This window comes from Tachypleus tridentatus, chromosome 3, assembly GCF_004210375.1.
Source record: "Tachypleus tridentatus isolate NWPU-2018 chromosome 3, ASM421037v1, whole genome shotgun sequence".
NCBI lineage: Eukaryota > Metazoa > Arthropoda > Merostomata > Xiphosura > Limulidae > Tachypleus > Tachypleus tridentatus.
In genome coordinates this window covers 48,153,194-48,180,731 of record NC_134827.1, presented here as the reverse complement: position 1 = coordinate 48,180,731, position 27,538 = coordinate 48,153,194, and the positions used below count along the sequence as shown (strand labels likewise).

Genomic DNA, 27,538 nt, shown 5'->3' with positions numbered 1-27,538 from the left:
TGGTTTTTAGGTATCAGAAAGTTCATAAAGAATATTGAGTGTGATGCAGCTTCACATGTGAAGGACATTACTCATGCTAACCAGTTCCTTCCTGTAACAAATGAAGATATATTTCAAGGTACGTTATTGAGAACTTTCTCAAATTCCACAACAAACTTATTTGCCCTACACTACAGCTATTACTCAACTGATACGGCCTTTTTCTTTGTCATTTCATTGCCCATGGCAATATTTGTCTTGTAACACTTTCCACGTAAGTCTGTGTGCCCTTTATCTTGGTTCTGTGTAAACAGAAATTCTTCAGATAATGTTAGCACTTTTTCAACAAAGCATTCACCAGTGGGTTTCTCTGTGCTGTGGTTGTTAAGGGATACTTTGAGCACTCTTCTGGTTGTTAAGAGATACTTTGAGCACTCTTCTGGTTGTTAAGGGATACTTTGAGCACTCTTCTGGTTGTTAAGAGATACATTGAGCACTCTTCTGGTTGTTAAGAGATACATTGAGCACTCTTCTGGTTGTTAAGGGATACTTTGAGCACTCTTCTGGTTGTTAAGGTATACTTTGAGCATTCTTCTGGTTGTTAAGGGATACTTTGAGCACTCTTCTGGTTGTTAAGGGATACTTTGAGCATTCTTCAAGTTACATTGTTGATTTTTCTGTGTGTCCATTCCTGGATTATTACTCCCTGTCTTAATTAAAGTGAGATGGAGATAAATATTTGGTTTGGTGATGTTCTTCTGGGGGGCTCTGAGGCTGAAATTGATGGCAGTGCTGGCTATTCCAGAGATAACTTATATTCCTTATCACACCTTCTTTTATTCTTTTGGTTTCTCAATAGGTGTCTTTGGAATAAACTGTCTCAGGCTCTTTTTATTCATTTGGTCCATCAGTTGTATGATGTTTTGGGTCTTTTCACAATTGTTTTTTGAGCCTGCATCTTTCTTGATGGCTGAAAAATCTGGGGTCAAACATTTAGTCTCCTTCCATTCCCTTACATTGTGACTTGTTCAGGAAGGTTTGCTGCTTAGTTACATGAAGAGACAATTATGTCTTATCTGCCACAGTTGTTGCAACTACATGATTTAGCCTATCAGGTGAAAGCATGTTTCGACTCTCAAAGAATATCTCTGCTCTTGGAAATTAGGGTTTTTAGAGGGGAGTTTGTAGTTAACCTGAATATATCAATGTCTCCTGGTGGGAAATGTTTTTGTCTACAGGCATTCAACTTTTAATGTTCAGTGTGTTGTTGTTGTTCTAAAACTAAACACATTGAAGACTCTCAGGATCACCAAGACCATCGATGATGGGCTGGAACCATTGTTATGCACATTGTTATTATACACATTGGGCTTCTACATTTATCCCTGTTGCCATTCATTTTTCAAATTTCATTGGCTTCTACAGTGGGTCATAGTTCTGATCCCAGACATCAGCCTCTTGGGACATTGGAACCTAGAATAGTTTCTTCCTATATATAAGGGTTTCAAAGTTTGGTCAGAATGCTGGAAGCAACATCAGTGCTTATTGTATGCTCATGAGGGCTGGGCTAACATCATTTCTGGATGTGTGGTAAACATTTAACCTTGGATCTGTGGGCACTACAGGTCCTTGAGTCAGGATTAGCCATTTGGTTCACATATTCACCACCATTATCTGTCAAACCTGTAGGATTTCCATTTCCTGCAGATTCTTGGATTTTGGAACTTAGTTTTAAAGCTATTAATTTGGTTGGTCTGTTGGTAGAGAGAGAGTAGTGCCAGTTTTTCGGGGTTTTTATTTTTTATTGGTTTGTTGGGTTCAAGAAGACAGGAGACTGGTGTCCAGTTCTCAATCTTTCTTGTCTGTATCAATTCCTAGGTTTTTTAAGGTTCACAAATGACTCATTTTTCACTATTGAGTTGGTATTTTGTTCTAGGATTGTGGATGTCCAAGTTTGATGATCTGCACATTGCCATGTGTCCTGCCACTATTAGTTTTTTTGTGCACAAGAGTGAGGTAATTGAAGCCAGGGTTTTTACCTTTGGACTAGCATTGGCACCACAAGGGTTTTACTGAATCATATGAGATTTTTCTCATCATCTTCATTCCTCAGCCCTGTGTACACATCACTTCATGGATGACTAATTACTGTTGACACCATCTCGTCAATTTCAGAACATCACACCTAGATTCTACTCTCAGAAACAACCAAGAAAGGCTTAATTATGAGAGTCAAGACATCTGTTTTCACTCCTGCTCATTATGTCATCAGTATGGATACTTTTCCCTAGATATCACGGTTAGGCTCAGCCAACTGCCATCAAGCTTAACAGTATGAAGCAGGTTTCCTGACTTACTCACCTCTCTTTCTCTCACTGCACAGATGGTTCTTTCTCTCTTTTGGGATGGTGGGCATGACTTGAATCTCTTGTACCTTTGGGAGGAGCACAGCTCACAAGAGGTCCCATTCATGGTTTTTATGCTGCCTTTAGATCATAAACATTGATTCACTGAATTTCACAGCTTCCTGATTTCAGATTATTTTCTTCAGTCTTAAGCAGTTGTTAGATTGGGACAGTACTAAGATACAAGTTTCCCTGCCCAGGGCCATATTTAGGGGGCAACTGCTGCCATGGTCCAAGGCCCTGTATCACTAAACCCTGTAGTTCTAATGAAAATAAATGTTTATAAGAAAAATAAACAGAAGTATAAGAAATGTTTATTTATTTAGAATTGAGCAAGAAAATTTCATGTTAACATTTGATGCTAATAAAACAATAGCAAATAGATGTGAAAAATTTACAAATACCCATTTTGAAATCTGTATCACGATATGTTTGTGTATGAAACAGATACAATATGGTTTTATTAAAATATATGAAGCATGATTTTTGTGTGAGAAAATGAATAAAATTACATTTTGTTTCGAGATTTTAGAATTATTCTAAGTTTTTATTGCTGGGCTGTGAACAGTAGTTGGAAGAACAACCCCAAAATCACTCAACACAATATGTTGTGTAGGCGTGAGTCCCAGCTGCCCTGACAGTCCCATCTTGCCCAGGGTTCCACATACAGCTCCTGCCATCAGCTGGTCCAGGAATTCATCTCTTCATGAATAGTTAGCTTCAGGGATAGGATATATATGTCAACAGTCAGGAAATCCAGAGTCTATGCACTGATGACAAGGCTTTCCTGCACAATGTTACAGACTTTCTTGCTTTTCAGAAGGCAATGTTTCATGGTCTGTGCTTATTAATGAGAAATTCAATCTGACAGTTTCATTGTGGGGCCTCGCATTTTCCATTAAAGGGGTAATTTGTCAAGGGCTCTCTGTTTTAGAACCTTAGAGCTTCTTTCTCGGGACCACTTCTGTCACACCAAGTAAATTAACATGCTACACAGGTAGTGACTGAGGAAGCAGATCAACAGTCTTGATCTAAACAGATTCTCCCAACAGAATAAATGTTACAATGAAAGGTTTGCTGTTGGATCAGCTCTCATTTTGAAACATTAATAATTGGTGGATTGGCCAATCTTTGGAATACCCAACTACTGGCAATTTGGTCTCCAGTACCTTATCTTTTGGCTTTGGCAATGGATGCATTTTATCAGGACAGGACCAAAGGTACTAATTAAGATTTGCTTCAACAATTGTCAGGTCCCATTCTTAGCACCATATTGGCAACTTTGTTTCTGCTCCTGTGGCACTTTCACTTCTTTTGTTTGGCATCCCTGTGGAGACAACCATGACCTGATATGGTAGACCCAGCTGTCCAGAAGCTCAGGTTTCAGGTATGGAGTTTATGCAATCCTGCATTGCATCAGGGTTTAATTTCTGAGATCACCATGTATCTGTCTCAGTCTTTGTTTAGTCCTATGTTGGACATTTATCAGTAGGAATGGCACACATATCGGCAATGGTATATTGATCATTCCTGTTACCTAACTGGTATATTAAGATCATATTACATGCCCTTTTTCAACATTCATTTGACATCTTAAACCCATGTGACATGTTTCATCTTTTCCTGAATATTTATGTTTTGTTGTTGCTGACCTATAGAAGTTGCCATCCAAGTGGTTTGCACTGACTTTGTACAAGATGCTTTATACACTACCTATGTTCTCAGATCAGTTCTTCTTTCCTAAGAGAATGTAAACCAGGGAAGGGATAAGTATTTTCACTGATTCATCTGATCACTATTTTTCATTTTTCTTACTGATCGGCTTTTGATAATTTATTATGTGCAATGAGGGTCTTGAGGGTTTTACTGCCTGCACTATTGGTTCTAGAGATGTTAGACAACAACAGCCTTTTTTATTCATTAGGATCATTCAGTATCCCAGGATTTATTAACAGTTACCTTGACAACATGGGCATGAAATTGAACCATATTTCCTATTCTGGGCTCTCTTTGAAAGCGAAGAGGTTTCTGTGAGCCACATCCAAGCAGGTTATTCATACTTAGCAGCTTGATTGAGTTGTCCACAAGATGATGGGTCTGTCCTTCCCCAATACTTTCATCTCACATTATTTGCATGATCTGGCAGTATCTTCATCTGAGGGTTTTGATTACTCTTCTGTTGTTATCTCAACTACTTTTACCAGATTAAAACAGAAGGGTGTTTTCATTGCTGTGTTTGTGTCTTCCAAGCTTTCAGGGTCCCTTTCCTCTTTATTCATTGGATCCTACTGAATATTGCTCAGACAGTTGTGCTTTTATTAAACCAACTGTGCTCTAGCAATCACTAATTGAATACACTTTATCAAGGTTGCAACATGCTCTGTGCAAATTAGGTGCTCCTTAAGACCAAATAGAAGCTGACCTGATGGTATTGTTGCTCTATGATGGACCACTATTCATAGACTGTCATGAGTAAAGTGTAAGGGATTGTGTCCAATTTCACCAGTCTTTATATTAAATAAATTGGGCTTGGTTTGCTTTTACAAATTGCACTTTTTCCAGAGCATTGTTCCTCAGGGCTACTCAATGTGCATTACACCCACAGAGTCTACTAGTGAAGATGGAGAGTTCTCACCACACCTGGTTTCCATTCACTGAGGTAGTGAACAGAGGCTTTCCGTTCAGAGTGTTAGGGTGAATTTTTCCACCCTTGGAGAAGATGGCAAAGTTGAGGACTCTCCAACCTGGTTCCTAGATGTTTTCCCATGTCTCTGTACAAGAGGCACCACCCTATGTGGAAGCCTACTCATAATACCAGCTTAGATTTGATGCTTGGGTGTTTGGTTGGTTTGGTGGCCCTTCTTTTGGTCAATATTGATTCAGTACAAGGTTCATAGAAGAGGGTCTGTTGTCACCTGCAATGCTGACTATTCCCATTGGTTGATCATAGTTTGTTCTATTACTTCTCCATAATTCTGGAGACAAGAAGCACTTACCTCATTGCTCATTTGGGGACTATAGATTGGTGCTCATAGTTACAGACTGGATTATTTCTGTTTCACCTCAGGTTCAGCATGGCATACTAGATACTGTCACTTAGATCCTGGATTGTTGCCTTTCAGATTTTTTCATGTTGAGGAGAAGGGTTGTCCACTCCAGTGCTGCTTATCTTGTTGTTATTCAGGTGAGCACATAATGCATCACTCTATGGCTATAAGTCGAGATTCACTCATGTGCAATATAGGGACCATAGCCCCACAATATAGGGACCATAGCCCTATAATTCCAACCCTTAGAAGTGGAATCTCAGCCATTGACTTGGAGTCTAGCCAACAGTGAGAATAAAATCATGTAACACAGCACCTATAGTACATGATTTAGGCTTTGGGTGAAGAATATGCCTGTTCTGGGTGTAGTGTGTCTCCTCTGCTAGGGTGTCAATCTTCTTTTGACACAACCATAATCTGTGTAGACACTTTGTATATGGATAATGGTACATGTGTTAATGTCTTCCCTAAGTTGAACATATATCTCCAATAATATATCTCTACTGTCTTCCTAAGTAGGTGCTAGAGTGGATTCGAGTCATCCTGAAAAAATAACAACATTATCTGATCGAGAGGACTATTTATCTTAGTAGGATAGAGGATGCATTGATGTAGACGTAGAGTGCCATAAGACAAATATCTCCAGGGGGATATAAGTGGGGTATAAAAAACTGGAGAGAGCAAGAAAATAATCAGATCAATGTTTAGATGGAGTAAGGTTAAGAACCTGGCAGTCGATATAACTATAAGTGGGAGAGGAGGTAAGTGTTGTTGGAAATAAATATTATAAGTGAGAGAGAGGGAGGTAAGTGTTGTTGGAAATAAATATTATAAGTGAAGAAGTAGGTACATATTGTGGAAATAAATATTATAGAATGAGGGAGAGTAGGTACATGTTGGTTGGAAATAAATATTATAAGTGAGAGAAGGGAGGTAAGTGTTAAAAAATATATATTATAAGTGAGAGAGGAAGTGAGTGTTAGAAATAAAATACAAGTGAGAAGGAGGTGAAGTGTTAGAAATAAATATTATAAGTGAGAGAGGAGGTAAGCACTAGAAATAAATATTATAAAGTGAGAGAGAGAAAGTAAGTGTTGTTGGAAAAAATATTATAAGTGAGAGGAGAGTAAAAGTTGTTGGAAATAAATATCATAAGTGGGAGAGTAGGTATTTTATGTTGTTGGAAATAAATACTATAAGTGGGAGAGGAGGTAGGTGTTGTTGGAAATAAATATTATAAGTGGGAGAGGAGGTAGGTGTTGTTGGAAATAAATATTTAACTTAAGAAAATGTTAATTTTTATGCTACTTCTCGGATGTTTTCATTGTACATTTATATAAATTATGTATCTGGTAACAAAATGTTTGTAAAGTATTTATTGATATATGATTTGTGAATAATTTCAATCTGAGAATAATTTCAACATTTTGTATAATCAATTAAGCTTTTTCTCAACTTTGTTGGAAAGCATAACAAGACATGTTTTGGTAATTTTGTTGTAAAGTAGCTAATTTTAAATTATTTGTTTCAAAGATTTAAATTCTTGCAACTGTTATAAGGTAGATGTTTAATTTACTGTATCATAGTTTAAGTAGTAAAGACATGTCTAACAACAAAGGACACAATCTGGAATCACAATGTTAATAGTTTATGTAGTAAAGACACATGTCTAACAACAAAGGACACAATCTGGAATCACAATTGTTTTTTCATGAAGTTATATCAAAAGTAAGATTTTTTTTTTTGGTTATAAAATATTTAAGATTTGAGTGTGTAAATTGATAGAAAAGATATTTCTAGAAATGCAGGTAATGTGTTATAATTTGACGTACGTTTTAGAAAGTGTCTGGTTAGAAGATGAGTTACCAAACAAGGACAGCACTGAAGACCTTATCTTGCATACATCATCTGACCAGTTTAACCTTTCCAGCCAGTTGCATTCATCATATAATCCAGATGTTGAAAAGCCAACTTCACCCAGTGGGACACTTCTTCTAGCTAGTGAAGATGTTGTAGATGGTTTATTGGAAAATGCTTTTGAACAGGAGAATTTCCATCTCATTGATGGTGTTTACTCTATCACTGAACAAATATGTGTGAGTTTTAGATTTCAAAATTAATGAACATGAAATGGAAGTGTTATACTAAGATTTTTAGCTGCTTTCTGATGAACTAGCAAAATTTGATTTCAAAGTTTGAACCAAACTTGCTGAAAAATCAGTTTCAACCAATCTTAAGATTCTTGGTATGAGGATTTTAGTGGTTATTGCTTAGAAAATTAATAATAAGGAATGACTTAGGAAGTAAAACACTTATATCAGATTTATAATTTGATAAATACAATTTAGGATTTGTGTTTACTGTATTAAATAGAACACGAATATTGAAGAATGTTGGAGGTAAAAAGCATACTTTAGATAAACGCTTGTTTACGGACTGAGATGTATTACTTCACATCACTGCAGAAATATTTTAAATATCCACAAAGCCTTGAAGGAAACCCCTCTTCTATATAGTAGTGTGTAACATGCCAGTCTATGATGTAACCAACATACGATTATGGTGTACCACCACTAGGAGGGTGCACATGCCAGTCTATTATGTAACCAACATAAGATTATGGTGTACCACCACTCGGAGGGTGATGTGAGATGTGGTGTATTTGACAGTACTGCTCCCCACAATATTAACTCAATGGTTAGATTTTTGACAGTTAACATCCAGATGTTGTCTGTTGTTGTTTTCAGTGGTGACTGAAGGTGACTAATGGCCTGTGTTACTAGTATCATTGTGTACCAAGTTATCTCCTGTTTCATTTGTTTCAGGTGAGTCCACTTCATCTTATCTTCCTACCACTTGGTACTGCTTTTGGTTCTTTTGCTGACAAGGAACAGTTAACCCTATCTTTGTCCCTTGCAGTGTTGTTTCTACAGGAGTTTTCTCTCCTTCTGAAGTTGCTTTATACTAAATTTAAGGGTTACCTTACTGCATGAGCTTCCTTGTTTTCTAATTATTTCCTTTTCAAGGATCCCTGATAACCATGTTTGTACTAATATGTTTTGTAATGAACATTAGCAACGCTTTCTTCTTATACTTCAAGAATCTTCATATTTTGAACTTCTGCCTGTTCAGTTTCTTTTCCATCTGTGTGTATTTCTCAACCTTACACTTCTGATTTTCACCTTATTCTTACTTCACTTCTTTGTCATCTGTTCACTTGTCATCTTCATGTAATGGCTTTCCATTCTTATCTTGTCTGCTTAACTGGGATAAATTCACACCTGTGTCAGCATCTTGGCCTCGGTTTCTCTAATTTTAGCAGCATCCCCAGTTAACGTAATTTTTTTGTTTTGGAATATATTTGGTCAGGGTACCTTACTTTCTATAGTTGCCTTCTTCAGTTTTATATCAGGGGCTTTTGTATAGATCCCTTTCTTTGTGATGAGTGTTTCGGGAAGGCCAGTGTCGTTAAAATCTTGAGCTAAGATGTTTGCTGCTCTCTTTGTTTTCCTTCTTTGCTTGGTTTCCTAAAGGTATTTCATCATTGAAAGTCTTGAAGGTTCACCCTCTGTCCTGCTTATTATCTTCATCTCTTGGAGGGTTTGGAATCATGGACCATGGAATGTATTGTTTCTGGAGCCACTTCTTGGCTTCTGTCTGGTGGGTGTTTTGTTGCCCAACTTCACACATCTGTGAACTTCCTCTGTTCCCTCATATTTGACTAGAAGGTTCAATTCTGGGTTAACTATTGCTCTGTATACTTTTCAACCTGTTCCTGGGGGCAATTGCATGGAATGTACTTTCATTAAGTCTGTATTTCTATTTTCATTATGTCTGATATTTACATTTCTACAGGGACACTTTGTCCCTACTTATCTAATATTTACATTTCTATAGAGACACTTTGTCTCTACTTGTCTAATATTTACATTTCTATAGGGACACTTTGTCCCTACTTTCCTAATATTTACATTTCTACAGGGACACTTTGTCCCTACTTGCTTAATATTTACATTTCTATAGGGAAACTTTGTCCCTACTTGCCAGTTCACAAAGGAACCTGTTTTACAAATATGTTTTGCAATTGAATTTCAATAATATTTCAAATCACATTGGTTATCTAAAGAGTGAGGTTTTGTTGAATAAACACTAGTCTTTACATGACCCCATGAAAAGAAATCCAATGGGCTCAAATCTGGTGGCTGGGAGAGCGGTCCAATTCTTTCAGTCCATCTGTTAGGAAATTTTCATTCAGAAACTGCCTAACTCTGAGAGTAAAGTGACAAGGTGCACCATTTTGTGAAACTGTATCTGCCATCAGTCCGAACCAAGTAAGTTCAGGAATAAAGTAATTTTGTAGCATTTCTAAATAACTCTCACTATTAACAAACCATTCTTCAAAAAGGAATGGCTTAATTATGCAGTCCTTTCCTAATGCACATTAGACATTGATCTTAGTAGAATCTCTTTCATGTTCCTCAAATTCATGTGGCTCTTCAATGTGCCCCATATGCTACAGTTATGCCTGTTGACTTTACCACTAATGTGAAATGCTGCTTCATTGGAAAACATTAAATGGTCCAAAAATGAGGCATCACTGACAAATTTTTCATTAAATTGATGCTTGGCTGTTTGGTTGGGTTGAGTTTGGCCCCTCTTTAGGTTCAATATTGGTTCAGCACAAGGTTCAGTTTAATCTTTGGATTGAATAAGTCAAAATCAATTTACATTAAAAAATTTAGAGAAATTAGTTCTTCTATTACAATGTTCCTTGGGGCTGTCCAATGCACATTACCCCCCAGGATTTACTAGTGGAGCTAGGGAGTTCTTATCTCACCCAGTTTTCAGTCACTGGGGTGGTGGACAGGAGCTTTTCCTCCAGAGCCTTAGAGTGAATTCTTCTACTCTTAGAGGACAGGACAAACTTTGAGAGTTCTCCTACTTGGGTCCCCAAATGGTTTTTCCAAGATTTCAGTTGGAGAAGCACCAGTCTACTTGGGAGCCTACTCATAATACCAGTTCAGAGTTAATACTCAGCTACCTATTTTGAGGGGGTGTATGTCCCTTTTCTTTGATAAATATAGATTCTTTATGTTGTTCATAGAAGAGGGTCCACTGTCTTCTCATTAATCTGAACATTAAGTGGTGCCATCCTGGGTCTTTGGTTGAGTACAGTTGTTCCATGTCTTCTCCATAATTCTTAGGGCAATTGGAATGTACTTTGCCCATTCAATTGGAGATTGAGGCTGATATTCATAATTCCAGACTGGATGATGAGTTCTCTTCCTTTGGTTGAAGAAGACATTCCAAGCCTGGGTGTTCCCTTTAGGGCTTTGTCAGATGGAGAAGGAGATTTGTTCCACTTAAGAGTTGCTAACTTTCTTGTCGTGATTCCAGTGACTTGGAACACATCACTCTGTGGTTACAGGTTGGGATTCACTCACAAGTATGTGTATATATATAATGTTGTGGTCCAGTTGTCTTAGCCACTATTGTGGGATATAGGAACCAAGACCCCTTAATTCCAACCATGAGCAGTGGAACCTCAGCTATGTGGTTGGGACTGGCCTATAGAAATGATCACTCATATAATTCTGTTCTTGATACAAGAACTAATATCAGGGTAAAGATCATACATGTTCTTGATGTAGTGCAATTCCTCCAACAGGGTGCCAATCTTCTACTGACACCCATGATCTATATTGGTGCTTTCTGTGTGGATAAGTCATCACTGGCCCCTCCACTTTATCAATGTGGGACTCTAGCTGTAGTGTGAGAGGTGCTACAGATATTAACATTTTCCTAAATTGAACATGTATGTCCAATAATACTTACATCCTCTCACAGTCTCTTGTTCTTACTCTCCACAAAGAGGAGGAGTTAGAGACTGTGGATGTAGTCAGTCCCGAAAAAATAATGACGTTATCTGAATGAGATGCTTATGTACAGTTACAGGATAAAGGGCTCATTTATGTAGGTGGAGAGTGTCACAAGATAAATATTGCCTGGAGCAGTTGAAGGGTATAATAGACTGGAGTAAGTGAGAGAAAATCAAGCTAATGCTTAGATGGGTAAAGGAAGAGATCCTGGAGGTCAGCAGTAACTCTAATTATGAGTAGAGGTAAGTATTAGTGGAAATACATCTTCTGTTTACCTTCCATCTGTGTAAGTAACACTGCATACCTATAGTGTTCATTATATACCTTTCTCAGGATTCTTCTGGTCTAGATAACAAGGATCCATGGTTTGCTACTTCTTACCACAAAAAATGTTTCTGCACTTTAGAGAGTTATTATAAGAGTCAAACCACACAATGCAATAAAACAAGAGTATTCAAAAAATACTTGTTGATTCTGTTGAATAGATGTGTTTCCTCAAGTTCAAAATTAGGGTTAGCTATGTGCAGGGTGAGTTACGTGTAGATAGTATTTGTGTGTGTATGAAAAATCTGAGATGAGCAAATAAATCATGGAATGTATAAATAGTGGGATTTGTTTTATGATTTTAAGGACATTAATAATTTATGCTCTTCAGTAAAGGTAATAATATAAACATGGATTTCAAGTTCTTTACTTGTTTGTCTTGTAAAATAACCGACATTTATGTTTATTTTTAGAAACCATTACCTTCTTCAAACCATGAAATGGAAACATTCTTTGAACCTGACAAGGTACCTATATCACGATTTAATGGAAAGACCTATTTATCAACAGAAGATATTTTACGTGGTTATTGGAAAATTTCCGTAAGTTTTTATTGTTTCACGGTTACAAAAATCCCTGTTTCTAATTTGTTTTGTTTGTGGATGTCACAGAAATCTAACTTGGTGTATACAATAAAAACTTGTGTCTTTTATTGAACAAACACTATTATGTGTTTACCTGTTTTAGCTATGTTTGTCATAATCTTAAATAATTAATAACAAACAGTAATTTTTCTGTTGGGTTGATTGTCCGGTAGACATTTTCTGATTTATGAGTTAGTCTTCCAACTTTGTTAAGTTGATAAAATAATAGCTGCTTGGTCTGTTGACTGTAAAATGTTATATATTATACTGCTAGTATTGTGTTGCATTACCTTGAATATTGTGAACAAAGGATAATAATATTATTATAATAATATAATAATATAATATAATATTATGCTTTTGGACAAAATAATTTCAATTTTTCATAACTGAAATAAAAGTGTGTTTACTTTGATAGCAGTGATATTTAAAACTAATATAATGATTCTTTCATTCTATATCTCTCTTGTCACTTGTCACTTTTATTTGGATAATAGTTGATTCCATAATTTGTGTGTGTTTCTAAGTTTTCTAGCATCTATACTGTTATAAGTTTCAAATGGTAGCTCTTGGTGTGGCCATAGGTTTCAGAATTTTCTTACAGACCTGTGTAAGATCTTGTTAAATAGATATATATCCAAGCAAGAGACATACTTTTCTAATTGGTTGTTTGTCTGGTATTTGGATGGACATACAGTGTATCCTTTTTGCTGCATGTTTGATGAGATAACATGTCAGAGTTGTGAGGAGGAACCAGAAGGTAGGTTCTTTTTCACTTTCATATCCTGATATTTATCTGTTAACTTATTTTCATTGGCCCTGTACATGTTACTTTCAGAACTCTGTGTTGTTATTGAGTCTTTTCGTGGTGTGTCATCTCTACTTTATGAATTGTAAATGAAAGTTTGTCTATTTTCTATCATGTTATTGACTTTAGATGTGATGTTCCTTTTTAAAATGATTTGATATCTGACTTATACTTAGAAAGATTTCACACTTTATGTATTTAAGATTTTATCTGGGTACCTATTTATAAGAAGGTTTCACATCTGACTGCTTATTATGTAGATTTGATATTTGACAACATATTCTGAGGAATATGTACTATGTATTCTTAATAAAGTTGAACATCTGACTGTGTGTTTTATTATTATTACCCATTGTCTGGGAACAGACTACATTTGCACTGCTATTAGATGGATGTTTGTGACTTGATCTTTTAATCACACCTTTCAGTTTATATTCTTGTATATTTCTGTAATCACATTATTGTGTTTATAACCCTTTTGTCTGTTTCTATAACACTACCTCTATATCTATACATATAACCCTTTGTCTGTTTCTGTAACACTACCTCTATATCTATATATATTACTCTTTTGTCTGTTTCTATAACACTACCTCTATATCTATGCATATAACCCTTTCGTTTGTTTCTATAACACTACCTCTATATCTATATATATTACTCTTTTGTCTCTTTCTATAACACTACCTCTATATCTATGCATATAACCCTTTCGTTTGTTTCTATAACACTACCTCTATATCTATACATACAACCCTTTCGCCTGTTTCTATAACACTACCTTTATATCTGTACATATAACCCTTTTGTTTGTTTCTATAACACTACTTCTATATCTATACATATAACTCTTTTGTCTGTTTCTATAACACTACCTCTATATCTATACATATAACCCTTTCATTTGTTTCTATAACACTACATCTATATCTATACATATAACCCTTTTGTCTGTTTCTATAACACTACTTCTATATCTATACATATAACCCTTTTGTCTGTTTCTATAACACTACCTCTATATCTATACATATAACCCTTTCATTTGTTTCTATAACACTACATCTATATCTATACATATAACCCTTTTGTCTGTTTCTATAACACTACTTCTATATCTATACATATAACCTTTTTGTTTGTTTCTATAACACTATTTCTATATCTATACATATAACCCTTTTGTTTGTTTCTATAACACTACCTCTATATCTGTACATATAACCCTTTCATCTGTTTCTATAACACTACCTCTATATCTATACATATAACCCTTTCATCTGTTTCTATAACACTACCTCTATATCTATACAGATAACCCTTTGTTTCTATAACAATACCTCTATATCTATACATATAACCCTTTGTCTGTTTCTATAACACTACTTCTATATCTATACATATAACCCTTTTGTTTGTTTCTATAACATTACCTCTATATCTATACATATAACCTTTTTGTCTGTTTCTATAACACTACCTCTATATCTATACATATAACCCTTTTGTTTGTTTCTATAACACTACCTCTATATCTATACATATAACCCTTTTGTCTGTTTCTATAACACTACCTCTATATCTATACATATAACCCTTTTGTCTGTTTCTATAACACTACCTCTATATCTATACATGTAACCCTTTCATCTGTTTCTATAACACTACCTCTATATCTATACAGATAACCCTTTGGCTTTTTCTATAACATTACCTCTATATCTATACATATAACCTTTTTGTCTGTTTCTATAACACTACCTCTATATCTATACATATAACCCTTTTGTTTGTTTCTATAACACTTCCTCTATATTTATACATATAACCCTTTCATCTGTTTCTATAACACTACCTCTATAACTATACATATAACCCTTTTGTTTGTTTCTATAACACTACCTCTATATCTATACATATAACCCTTTCGCTTGTTTCTATAACACTACCTCTATATCTAATACATGTAACCCTTTGTCTGTTTCTATAACACTACCTCTATATCTATACATATAACTCCTTTTTTCTGCTTCTGTATTTATACCATGTAACTCTTTTGTTCATTTCTGTAGCTCCATGTATTTGTTTGTAGCACATGTCTATAATATTATCTTTTTGTTTGTACCATCTGTTTGGAACAATATCTTTGTGTTTGTACTATGTGGTTGTGTTTTTATCACCTAACCCATTTATCTACACTTTATAATTATATTTTGCTTCATGCTAACAGCTAGTGTTTTGAAAGTAAGGTATGTTTTACACCTTATTTAATGTTGTTTCATTTACACTGTTGGATCGAACGTTTAATTTATATGTAATTATAGTCTTATTATAGAGGTTGTTTTACATTGATAAATTAGTGTATGGACTTAGGACTAACTTATCTGAATATTCGAAGAGGGCTGAACCTTTCAAGATACTGTTGGACTTATGGTAAAGCAAGGTTGATTGTATTGAAGTCACCCAAGTTATGAAACATACTTATCTTTGTTAAGAAGGATGTATGAACAGTATAGTTAATTAGCTATCCTTATAACTGGGTTGTTTTGATCTAAACTTGTAGCTTAATTTGATCAGAATTTGATATTGAAATCAGTGAGAGCCTTATTTTTTCAAAAGTGTTTATGTTTGTTAAATGTTTATGTAACTGTTTACCTTCATCCAATAATATTGTCTTTTTTACTTCTAATCAGTAATTAATCTCAAAATGAAACTATTTGACCAAGAATGTTCCATATGAGTTTTAAAAAGTATATTTTCTGTATACTTTCTATATGAACAGTTACTACATCAGAACTGTTGACAGTTTTGCATAGAATTATGATTGTAATGTGTAATACAAACAGACTTTTGGTTAATAGTTTCTGATTAATTATATAAATTGTGTTTAATTCTGTACACATCCATGTTTTTTTCAGTGTCGATTAAGGTTCCTGTCATCTGCATTTCAGCGATGGCTTGCCAGTTATGTCAGCTTGGTTGTGTTCTGGAGTTGTATATATCTAGTGTATTGGGTGAATAATACTGCTACAGCATATGATATTGTACAGTTTGTTGTGCCTTTAATAATATTACCTCTTCTGTGTTCTGCTCTAGCCGAGGTAAATTTGGAAGGGCAGAGGCTATCGAAGGTAACTAAATATAAACAAAATGTGATCTAAGGTGTTTTGTTATAAGCCCAGTATGATGTTTGTTTAATGTTATGTTTTTAATAAAATATTTAATTGGACCTGTTTGTGTTTTGTTAAACACATTTGTTTAATGTTATGTTTTTAATAAAATATTTAATTGGACCTGTTTGTTCCAGGTTTAAATTTCTTGTAGAATTTTATGGTAACAAGTTGTAAGTTCTTTGTTTTCAGTTTTAATCTTAACACAAAATATAAATACTTACTGATTTTCAAGGTTTTTATGGGTTTTGTTTGTGTTCAATATCTTGTGTCTTTGTTTGTACAGGTACCATGCCCATAATATATTATATGACTTGATGAATGTTTGAATGATAATGGGTTAGTGGATGAGACAGCCCATAATATATTATATGACTTGATGAATGTTTGAATGATAATGGGTTAGTGGATGAGACAGCCCATAATGTATTATATCACTTGATGAATGTTTGAATGATAATGGGTTAGTGGATGAGACAGCCCATAATATATTATATGACTTGATGAATGTTTGAATGATAATGGGTTAGTGGATGAGACAGCCCATAATATATTATATCACTTGATGAATGTTTGAATGATAATGGGTTAGTGGATGAGACAGCCCATAATATATTATATCACTTGATGAATGTTTGAATGATAATGGGTTAGTGGATGAGACAGCCCATAATATATTATATCACTTGATGAATGTTTGAATGATAATGGGTTAGTGGATGAGACAGCCCATAATATATTATATCACTTGATGAATGTTTGAATGATAATGGGTTAGTGGATGAGACAGCCCATAATATATTATATCACTTGATGAATGTTTGAATGATAATGGGTTAGTGGATGAGACAGCCCATAATATATTATATCACTTGATGAATGTTTGAATGATAATGGGTTAGTGGATGAGACAGCCCATAATATATTATATCACTTGATGAATGTTTGAATGATAATGGGTTAGTGGATGAGACAGCTTAAATCAGTGTAACTCTACTCTTGCAACCATCTTATAGGTCCATGGATTTTCACAAAAACTTAACAAAACTGAGAGAATTTTATTATGTAAATGACATTTTTTGGTTGTACTCACATTTTATTGGTCAGCAATAATGTATGGAGACACCAAGGTATTGCAAGGGTTAGAAAAGCTGACCTATTTTGATCAATAGATTCCTTGTTGTCGTTACACCTAATGTTAAATTCTATTTTACTTGTATGGTTTTATTTTCTATAACGTGTTAAATACAGGCAAAAAATATGTTGTTCAGTGAGTGGCTTAAACAAGGAATTCAAATTTATATTTAACGTCTATCACATACCCAAAGTGTTGATAGCATGTCATTTAAAAATTATTGATATTTTTTAAACAAGCTAGTTTACTCATCGTGTTTGAGTTTAATTAGAGATCATTGTTAACAGGTTAACGATCCCGTAGTTCACTTATCCTATTACAGTTTAATTAGAAATTATTGTTAACAGGTTAACGATCCTGTAGTTTACTCATCCTGTTACAGTTTAATTAGAGATCATCGTTGGGAGTATACAGGTTAACAATCCTCTAGTTTACTTATTCTGTTGCAGTTTAATTAGAGATCATCGTTGGGAGTATACAGGTTAACAATCCTCTAGTTTACTCATACTGTTCCAGTTTAATTAGAGATCATCGTTGGGAGTATACAGGTTAACAATCCTGTAGTTTACTTATCCTGTTTGAGTTTAATTAGAGATCGTCGTTGGGAAGTATACAGGTTAACGATCCTCTAGCTTACTTATCCTGTTTGAGTTTAATTAGAGATCATTGTTGGGAAGTATACAGGTTAACAATCCTCTAGTTTACTTATTCTGTTGCAGTTTAATTAGAGATCATCATTGGGAGTATACAGGTTAACAATCCTCTAGTTTACTTATTCTGTTAGAGTTTAATTAGAGATCATCGTTGGGAGTATACAGGTTAACGATCCTCTCGTTTACTTATCCTGTTGCAGTTTAATTAGAAATTATTGCTGGGAAGTATACAGTTTAACGATCCTCTAGTTTACTTATCCTGTTACAGTTTAATTAGAGAATTGTATGTGATACCTTTTAGAATGGCATCATTTGGAAGTACATTGGTTAACCCTTTTGCAATAAGTGAGGTGTCAAAGGCCATGTCATCGCATTTGTTGTCTTGCATTCCAAATCTCATTTAACTAATATTTTATGATTTTATGTCAAGAAGTTTGAAATCAAACTGTAGATTATAATTCAAATTTTAATATTATATATGAATGAATTACTTTATTTAAAAGTTAATATTAAAAGGACACATTTAAATATAGATATTAATGAAACATGTGGTATACTTAATGCAGCACTATTTAAAATTAGATGTTTGTGGTGTCAAAATACTTAGTTTATAATATTATACAAATTAGGAATTCAAGTTACTAATATTGACAAGTTAGAATATAAAATAAGGACCTTGTATCTTTTTATTTTGTTGAGATATAGCTCATGTACTGAGTGGCCCCTTTCAACCATAATCTGCAGATAGTGGGTTTGAATCTCCATCAAGCAAACATGCTCATCCTTTTAACTGTGGTGGCTTTATATACTGATAGTAAATCCCTAAAAGTTGGCAGTGGGTGGTGATGACTAGCTGCCTTCCCTCTTGTCTTCCACTGTTGAATTTGGGATGGCTAGTGCAGGTAACCCTTGTGTAGCTTTGAGAGAATTCAAAAGAAATCCAAACTCTTTCGATACTTCTTAATGTGGTCGGCAGTGCAGAACATCATGTGAAAACAGTATATTTGTTGACAGTTAGATTCTCTTTGTATTATATCAAAATATCTTTCAGTTTTACCATTATGAATCCTGATTTTAGTTTTATTACAGTAAATGATCTTAAGCCTACAGTGTTGAGCTGTATTTGTTTGTTGTCAGAAGAAGAGAGATATGGAAGTAGAACACAACTGCACATGAAGAAGTCTCGCAGTGTGAGACTAGATAACTGAAAATCGTGAAATGTCTATATTCTTTAAGTCCAGAAATGTACGTGCTATATTGTACTTTATTTTCATGAATGATTGATTTGCTCTGTGTTCACTGATGTGTTGACAAACCTATCTTCATAGCATGCACACACACTTCAGTGAGTATAGAACAATACACATAATACAAAAAACAAAATAGAGCTATAATAATTATTTGTTTATTTTAGTGACTATTTTTATGTAATAGTTAAAATTTTTTAAACTGTTTCCTCACTTCATTCTGATGTTTGTACAGGACCTCACAAAGTCTTCCAGTAGGTTTCTAGATTTAAGTTTCACAAAACTGTAAGAAAATATAAAAATATTTAATTTTTTTTTTTAATTACTAGTTTTTAGTTGATATATTAAGCAGTTTTCTTGTTAACTACTTTAACGAAGTTCTCTGTGTTTTAGTGTATATGTCCAGCTGGAGACAGAATTCATTTGATCCAGTTTCTGACACAGAATCCTCTTCAGTTGACAGTAAGTTGTTTATCCAGTTGTGAATTTTTTATTCAGATTGTTCAGTTTGTGGTGTAGTATTAGTTGAATTTAAAATTAGCTTTGAGCTTTTCTCTCAGTGTCATAAATTTAGAAATTTATATACTGTGTTTTATATTATAAAATGCTATAATCTGTGTCGTGTAACAAGCAGCAGTGTGTTTAATAACCATACAAAATGAGGTGATATTTGTAGTACCCAGGAAATATTTAGGGTGGACGTTTGATATTAATATGGTTACACCATGAACTATGGAACTATAATGACTGTTCTCTTTATTCCCTTTAGGTTTATGGTTACACCATGAACTACCGAACTATAATGACTGTTCTCTTTATTCCCTTTAGGTTTATGGTAACACCATGAACTACTGAACTATAATGACTGTTCTCTTTATTCCCTTTAGGTTTATGGTTACACCATGAACTATGGAACTATAATGACTGTTCTCTTTATTCCCTTTAGGTTTATGGTTACACCATGAACTAAGGAACTATAATGACTGTTCTCTTTATTCCCTTTAGGTTTATGGTTACACCATGAACTACTGAACTATAATGACTGTTCTCTTTATTCCCTTTAGGTTTATGGTTACATCGTGAACTAAGGAACTATAATGACTGTTCTCTTTATTCCCTTTAGGTTTATGGTTACACCATGAACTACTGAACTATAATGACTGTTCTCTTTATTCCCTTTAGGTTTATGGATACACCATGAACTATGGAACTATAATGACTGTTCTCTTTATTCCCTTTAGGTTTATGGTTACACCATGAACTAAGGAACTATAATGACTGTTCTCTTTATTCCCTTTAGGTTTATGGTTACACCATGAACTACTGAACTATAATGACTGTTCTCTTTATTCCCTTTAGGTTTATGGTTACACCATGAACTACTGAACTATAATGACTGTTCTCTTTATTCCCTTTAGGTTTATGGTTACACCGTGAACTAAGGAACTATAATGACTGTTCTCTTTATTCCCTTTAGGTTTATGGTTACACCATGAACTACTGAACTATAATGACTGTTCTCTTTATTCCCTTTAGGTTTATGGTTACACCATGAACTACTGAACTATAATGACTGTTCTCTTTATTCCCTTTAGGTTTATGGTTACACCATGAACTACTGAACTATAATGACTGTTCTCTTTATTCCCTTTAGGTTTATGGTTACACCGTGAACTAAGGAACTATAATGACTGTTCTCTTTATTCCCTTTAGGTTTATGGTTACACCATGAACTACTGAACTATAATGACTGTTCTCTTTATTCCCTTTAGGTTTATGGTTACACCATGAACTACTGAACTATAATGACTGTTCTCTTTATTCCCTTTAGGTTTATGGTTACACCATGAACTATGGAACTATAATGACTGTTCTCTTTATTCCCTTTAGGTTTATGGTTACACCATGAACTATGGAACTATAATGACTGTTCTCTTTATTCCCTTTAGGTTTATGGTTACACCGTGAACTAAGGAACTATAATGACTGTTCTCTTTATTCCCTTTAGGTTTATGGATACACCATGAACTACTGAACTATAATGACTGTTCTCTTTATTCCCTTTAGGTTTATGGATACACCATGAACTATGGAACCATAATGACTGTTCTCTTTATTCCCTTTAGGTTTATGGTTATGTCATGAACTACTGAACTATAATGACTGTTCTCTTTATTCCCTTTAGGTTCATGGTTACACCATGAACTATGGAACTATAATGACTGTTCTCTTTATTCCCTTTAGGTTTAACGTTATACCATGAACTATGGAACTATAATGACAGTTCTCTTTATTCCCTTTAGGTTTATGGTTACACCATGAACTACCGAACTATAATGACTGTTCTCTTTATTCCATTTAGGTTTAACGTTATACCATGAACTACTGAACTATAATGACTGTTCTCTTTATTCCCTTTAGGTTTATGGTTACACCATGAACTACTGAACTATAATGACTGTTCTCTTTATTCCCTTTAGGTTTATGGTTATGTCATGAACTATGGAACTATAATGACTGTTCTCTTTATTCCCTTTAGGTTTATGGTTACACCATGAACTACCGAACTATAATGACTGTTCTCTTTATTCCCTTTAGGTTTAACGTTATACCATGAACTACTGAACTATAATGACTGTTCTCTTTATTCCCTTTAGGTTTATGGTTACACCATGAACTACTGAACTATAATGACTGTTCTCTTTATTCCCTTTAGGTTTATGGTTATGCCATGAACTATGGAACTATAATGACTGTTCTCTTTATTCCCTTTAGGTTTATGTTTATGCCATGAACTATGGAACTATAATGACTGTTCTCTTTATTCCCTTTAGGTTTATGGTTATGCCATGAACTATGGAACTATAATGACTGTTCTCTTTATTCCCTTTAGGTTTATGGTTATGCCATGAACTATGGAACTATAATGACTGTTCTCTTTATTCCCTTTAGGTTTATGGTTATGCCATGAACTATGGAACTATAATGACTGTTCTCTTTATTCCCTTTAGGTTTATGGTTACACCATGAACTACTGAACTGAACTATAATGACTGTTCTCTTTATTCCCTTTAGGTTTATGGTTATGCCATGAACTATGGAACTATAATGACTGTTCTCTTTATTCCCTTTAGGTTTATGGTTACACCATGAACTACTGAACTATAATGACTGTTCTCTTTATTCCCTTTAGGTTTATGGTTATGCCATGAACTATGGAACTATAATGACTGTTCTCTTTATTCCCTTTAGGTTTATGGTTATGCCATGAACTATGGAACTATAATGACTGTTCTCTTTATTCCCTTTAGGTTTATGGTTATGCCATGAACTATGGAACTATAATGACTGTTCTCTTTATTCCCTTTAGGTTTATGGTTATGCCATGAACTATGGAACTATAATGACTGTTCTCTTTATTCCCTTTAGGTTTATGGTTATGCCATGAACTATGGAACTATAATGACTGTTCTCTTTATTCCCTTTAGGTTTATGGTTATGCCATGAACTATGGAACTATAATGACTGTTCTCTTTATTCCCTTTAGGTTTATGGTTATGCCATGAACTATGGAACTATAATGACTGTTCTCTTTATTCCCTTTAGGTTTATGGTTACACCATGAACTACTGAACTATAATGACTGTTCTCTTTATTCCCTTTAGGTTTATGGTTATGCCATGAACTATGGAACTATAATGACTGTTCTCTTTATTCCCTTTAGGTTTATGGTTACACCATGAACTACTGAACTATAATGACTGTTCTCTTTATTCCCTTTAGGTTTATGGTTACCACTATGATGAACCCTAGGTTTATGGTTATGCCATGAACTATAATGACTGTTCTCTTTATTCCCTTTAGGTTTATGGTTACACCATGAACTACTGAACTATAATGACTGTTCTCTTTATTCCCTTTAGGTTTATGGTTACACCATGAACTACTGAACTATAATGACTGTTCTCTTTATTCCCTTTAGGTTTATGGTTACACCATGAACTACTGAACTATAATGACTGTTCTCTTTATTCCCTTTAGGTTTATGGTTACACCATGAACTACTGAACTATAATGACTGTTCTCTTTATTCCCTTTAGGTTTATGGTTACACCATGAACTACTGAACTATAATGACTGTTCTCTTTATTCCCTTTAGGTTTATGGTTACACCATGAACTACTGAACTATAATGACTGTTCTCTTTATTCCCTTTAGGTTTATGGTTACACCATGAACTACTGAACTATAATGACTGTTCTCTTTATTCCCTTTAGGTTTATGGTTACACCATGAACTACTGAACTATAATGACTGTTCTCTTTATTCCCTTTAGGTTTATGGTTACACCATGAACTACTGAACTATAATGACTGTTCTCTTTATTCCCTTTAGGTTTATGGTTACACCATGAACTACTGAACTATAATGACTGTTCTCTTTATTCCCTTTAGGTTTATGGTTACACCATGAACTACTGAACTATAATGACTGTTCTCTTTATTCCCTTTAGGTTTATGGTTACACCATGAACTACTGAACTATAATGACTGTTCTCTTTATTCCCTTTAGGTTTATGGTTACACCATGAACTACTGAACTATAATGACTGTTCTCTTTATTCCCTTTAGGTTTATGGTTACACCATGAACTACTGAACTATAATGACTGTTCTCTTTATTCCCTTTAGGTTTATGGTTACACCATGAACTACTGAACTATAATGACTGTTCTCTTTATTCCCTTTAGGTTTATGGTTACACTATGGAACTATGAACTAGGTTTATGGTTAACTATAATGACTGTTCTCTTTATTCCCTTTAGGTTTATGGTTACACCATGAACTACTGAACTATAATGACTGTTCTCTTTATTCCCTTTAGGTTTATGGTTACACCATGAACTACTGAACTATAATGACTGTTCTCTTTATTCCCTTTAGGTTTATGGTTACACCATGAACTATGGAACTATAATGACTGTTCTCTTTATTCCCTTTAGGTTTATGGTTACACCGTGAACTAAGGAACTATAATGACTGTTCTCTTTATTCCCTTTAGGTTTATGGTTATGCCATGAACTACTGAACTATAATGACTGTTCTCTTTATTCCCTTTAGGTTTATGGTTACACCATGAACTACTGAACTATAATGACTGTTCTCTTTATTCCCTTTAGGTTTATGGTTACACCATGAACTATGGAACTATAATGACTGTTCTCTTTATTCCCTTTAGGTTTATGGTTACACCATGAACTATGGAACTATAATGACTGTTCTCTTTATTCCCTTTAGGTTTATGGTTACACCGTGAACTAAGGAACTATAATGACTGTTCTCTTTATTCCCTTTAGGTTTATGGTTACACCATGAACTACTGAACTATAATGACTGTTCTCTTTATTCCCTTTAGGTTTATGGATACACCATGAACTATGGAACTATAATGACTGTTCTCTTTATTCCCTTTAGGTTTATGGTTACACCATGAACTATGGAACTATAATGACTGTTCTCTTTATTCCCTTTAGGTTTATGGTTATACCATGAACTATGGAACTATAATGACTGTTCTCTTTATTCCCTTTAGGTTTATGGTTATGTCATGAACTATGGAACTATAATGACTGTTCTCTTTATTCCCTTTAGGTTTATGGTTACACCATGAACTACTGAACTATAATGACTGTTCTCTTTATTCCCTTTAGGTTTATGGTTATGCCATGAACTATGGAACTATAATGACTGTTCTCTTTATTCCCTTTAGGTTTATGGTTATGCCATGAACTACTGAACTATAATGACTGTTCTCTTTATTCCCTTTAGGTTTATGGTTATGCCATGAACTATGGAACTATAATGACTGTTCTCTTTATTCCCTTTAGGTTTATGGTTATGCCATGAACTATGGAACTATAATGACTGTTCTCTTTATTCCCTTTAGGTTTATGGTTACTGCCATGAACTATCTTTATTCCCTTTAACTATAATGACTGTTCTCTTTATTCCCTTTAGGTTTATGGTTATGCCATGAACTATTGAACTATAATGACTGTTCTCTTTATTCCCTTTAGGTTTATGGTTATGCCATGAACTATTGAACTATAATGACTGTTCTCTTTATTCCCTTTAGGTTTATGGTTATGCCATGAACTATGGAACTATAATGACTGTTCTCTTTATTCCCTTTAGGTTTATGGTTATGCCATGAACTATGGAACTATAATGACTGTTCTCTTTATTCCCTTTAGGTTTATGGTTATGCCATGAACTATGGAACTATAATGACTGTTCTCTTTATTCCCTTTAGGTTTATGGTTACACCATGAACTACCAAACTATAATGACTGTTCTCTTTATTCCCTTTAGGTTTATGGTTACACCATGAACTAAGGAACTATAATGACTGTTCTCTTTATTCCCTTTAGGTTTATGGTTACACCATGAACTACTGAACTATAATGACTGTTCTCTTTATTCCCTTTAGGTTTATGGTTACACCATGAACTATGGAACTATAATGACTGTTCTCTTTATTCCCTTTAGGTTTATGGTTATGCCATGAACTACTGAACTATAATGACTGTTCTCTTTATTCCCTTTAGGTTTATGGTTACACCATGAACTACTGAACTATAATGACTGTTCTCTTTATTCCCTTTAGGTTTATGGTTACACCATGAACTACTGAACTATAATGACTGTTCTCTTTATTCCCTTTAGGTTTATGGTTACACCATGAACTACTGAACTATAATGACTGTTCTCTTTATTCCCTTTAGGTTTATGGTTACACCATGAACTACTGAACTATAATGACTGTTCTCTTTATTCCCTTTAGGTTTATGGTTACACCATGAACTATTGAACTATAATGACTGTTCTCTTTATTCCCTTTAGGTTTATGGTTACACCATGAACTACTGAACTATAATGACTGTTCTCTTTATTCCCTTTAGGTTTATGGTTACACCATGAACTACTGAACTATAATGACTGTTCTCTTTATTCCCTTTAGGTTTATGGTTACACCATGAACTACTGAACTATAATGACTGTTCTCTTTATTCCCTTTAGGTTTATGGTTACACCATGAACTACTGAACTATAATGACTGTTCTCTTTATTCCCTTTAGGTTTATGGTTACACCATGAACTACTGAACTATAATGACTGTTCTCTTTATTCCCTTTAGGTTTATGGTTACACCATGAACTATGGAACTATAATGACTGTTCTCTTTATTCCCTTTAGGTTTATGGTTACACCATGAACTATTGAACTGTAATGACTGTTCTCTTTATTCCCTTTAGGTTTATGGTTACATCATGAACTACTGAACTATAATGACTGTTCTCTTTATTCCCTTTAGGTTTATGGTTACACCATGAACTACTGAACTATAATGACTGTTCTCTTTATTCCCTTTAGGTTTATGGTTACACCATGAACTACTGAACTATAATGACTGTTCTCTTTATTCCCTTTAGGTTTATGGTTACACCATGAACTACTGAACTATAATGACTGTTCTCTTTATTCCCTTTAGGTTTATGGTTACACCATGAACTACTGAACTATAATGACTGTTCTCTTTATTCCCTTTAGGTTTATGGTTACACCATGAACTACTGAACTATAATGACTGTTCTCTTTATTCCCTTTAGGTTTATGGTTACACCATGAACTACTGAACTATAATGACTGTTCTCTTTATTCCCTTTAGGTTTATGGTTACACCATGAACTACTGAACTATAATGACTGTTCTCTTTATTCCCTTTAGGTTTATGGTTATGCCATGAACTATGGAACGATAATGACTGTTCTCTTTATTCCCTTTAGGTTTATGGTTATGCCATGAACTATGGAACTATAATGACTGTTCTCTTTGCCATTCTTGTTGCTTTCACCTCACGTCTAGTTGTTGCAGAGATTAACAGCTGATTAAGAGTGTCACCAAAGTACCAAATGTGTGATGTATGCATAGCAATTTTGTTTATTCTTATGATGAGGTAATTGAACAAATGTAAAGAACTGTACATATAAAAGTGATGTTTGTGTCATGTTAATAATATTTTATAAGCATTTGTAATATATTAAATTATAAATTTTGATATTTTAATTTACAAATTATACACTCTCTTTTAGAAATAATTATAAAACTGATTATTGTAATGAGACTTAACTTTTATATATGAAATTTTTAATATGGGAAAAAGCATGCAGTTTATGGGAACCTGTACTTATGTTTTTATTCTGTTGTAAGAAATTTTGAAACATAAATAAAGTAACTTGTAAGCTTTA

General features: G+C 34.2%; 1 protein-coding gene across 1 annotated transcript; it reads left to right on the top strand.

Annotated features, from left to right (window-relative positions):
* Positions 1-27,538, top strand: LOC143246801 (uncharacterized). The gene is made up of 6 exons (XM_076493960.1): positions 1-118; positions 7,271-7,527; positions 12,048-12,176; positions 15,945-16,157; positions 19,625-19,693; positions 27,077-27,538. Exons 3-6 carry the CDS (start codon positions 12,075-12,077, stop codon positions 27,176-27,178), a joined length of 486 nt encoding a protein of 161 aa, XP_076350075.1. The 5' UTR covers positions 1-118; positions 7,271-7,527; positions 12,048-12,074; the 3' UTR covers positions 27,179-27,538.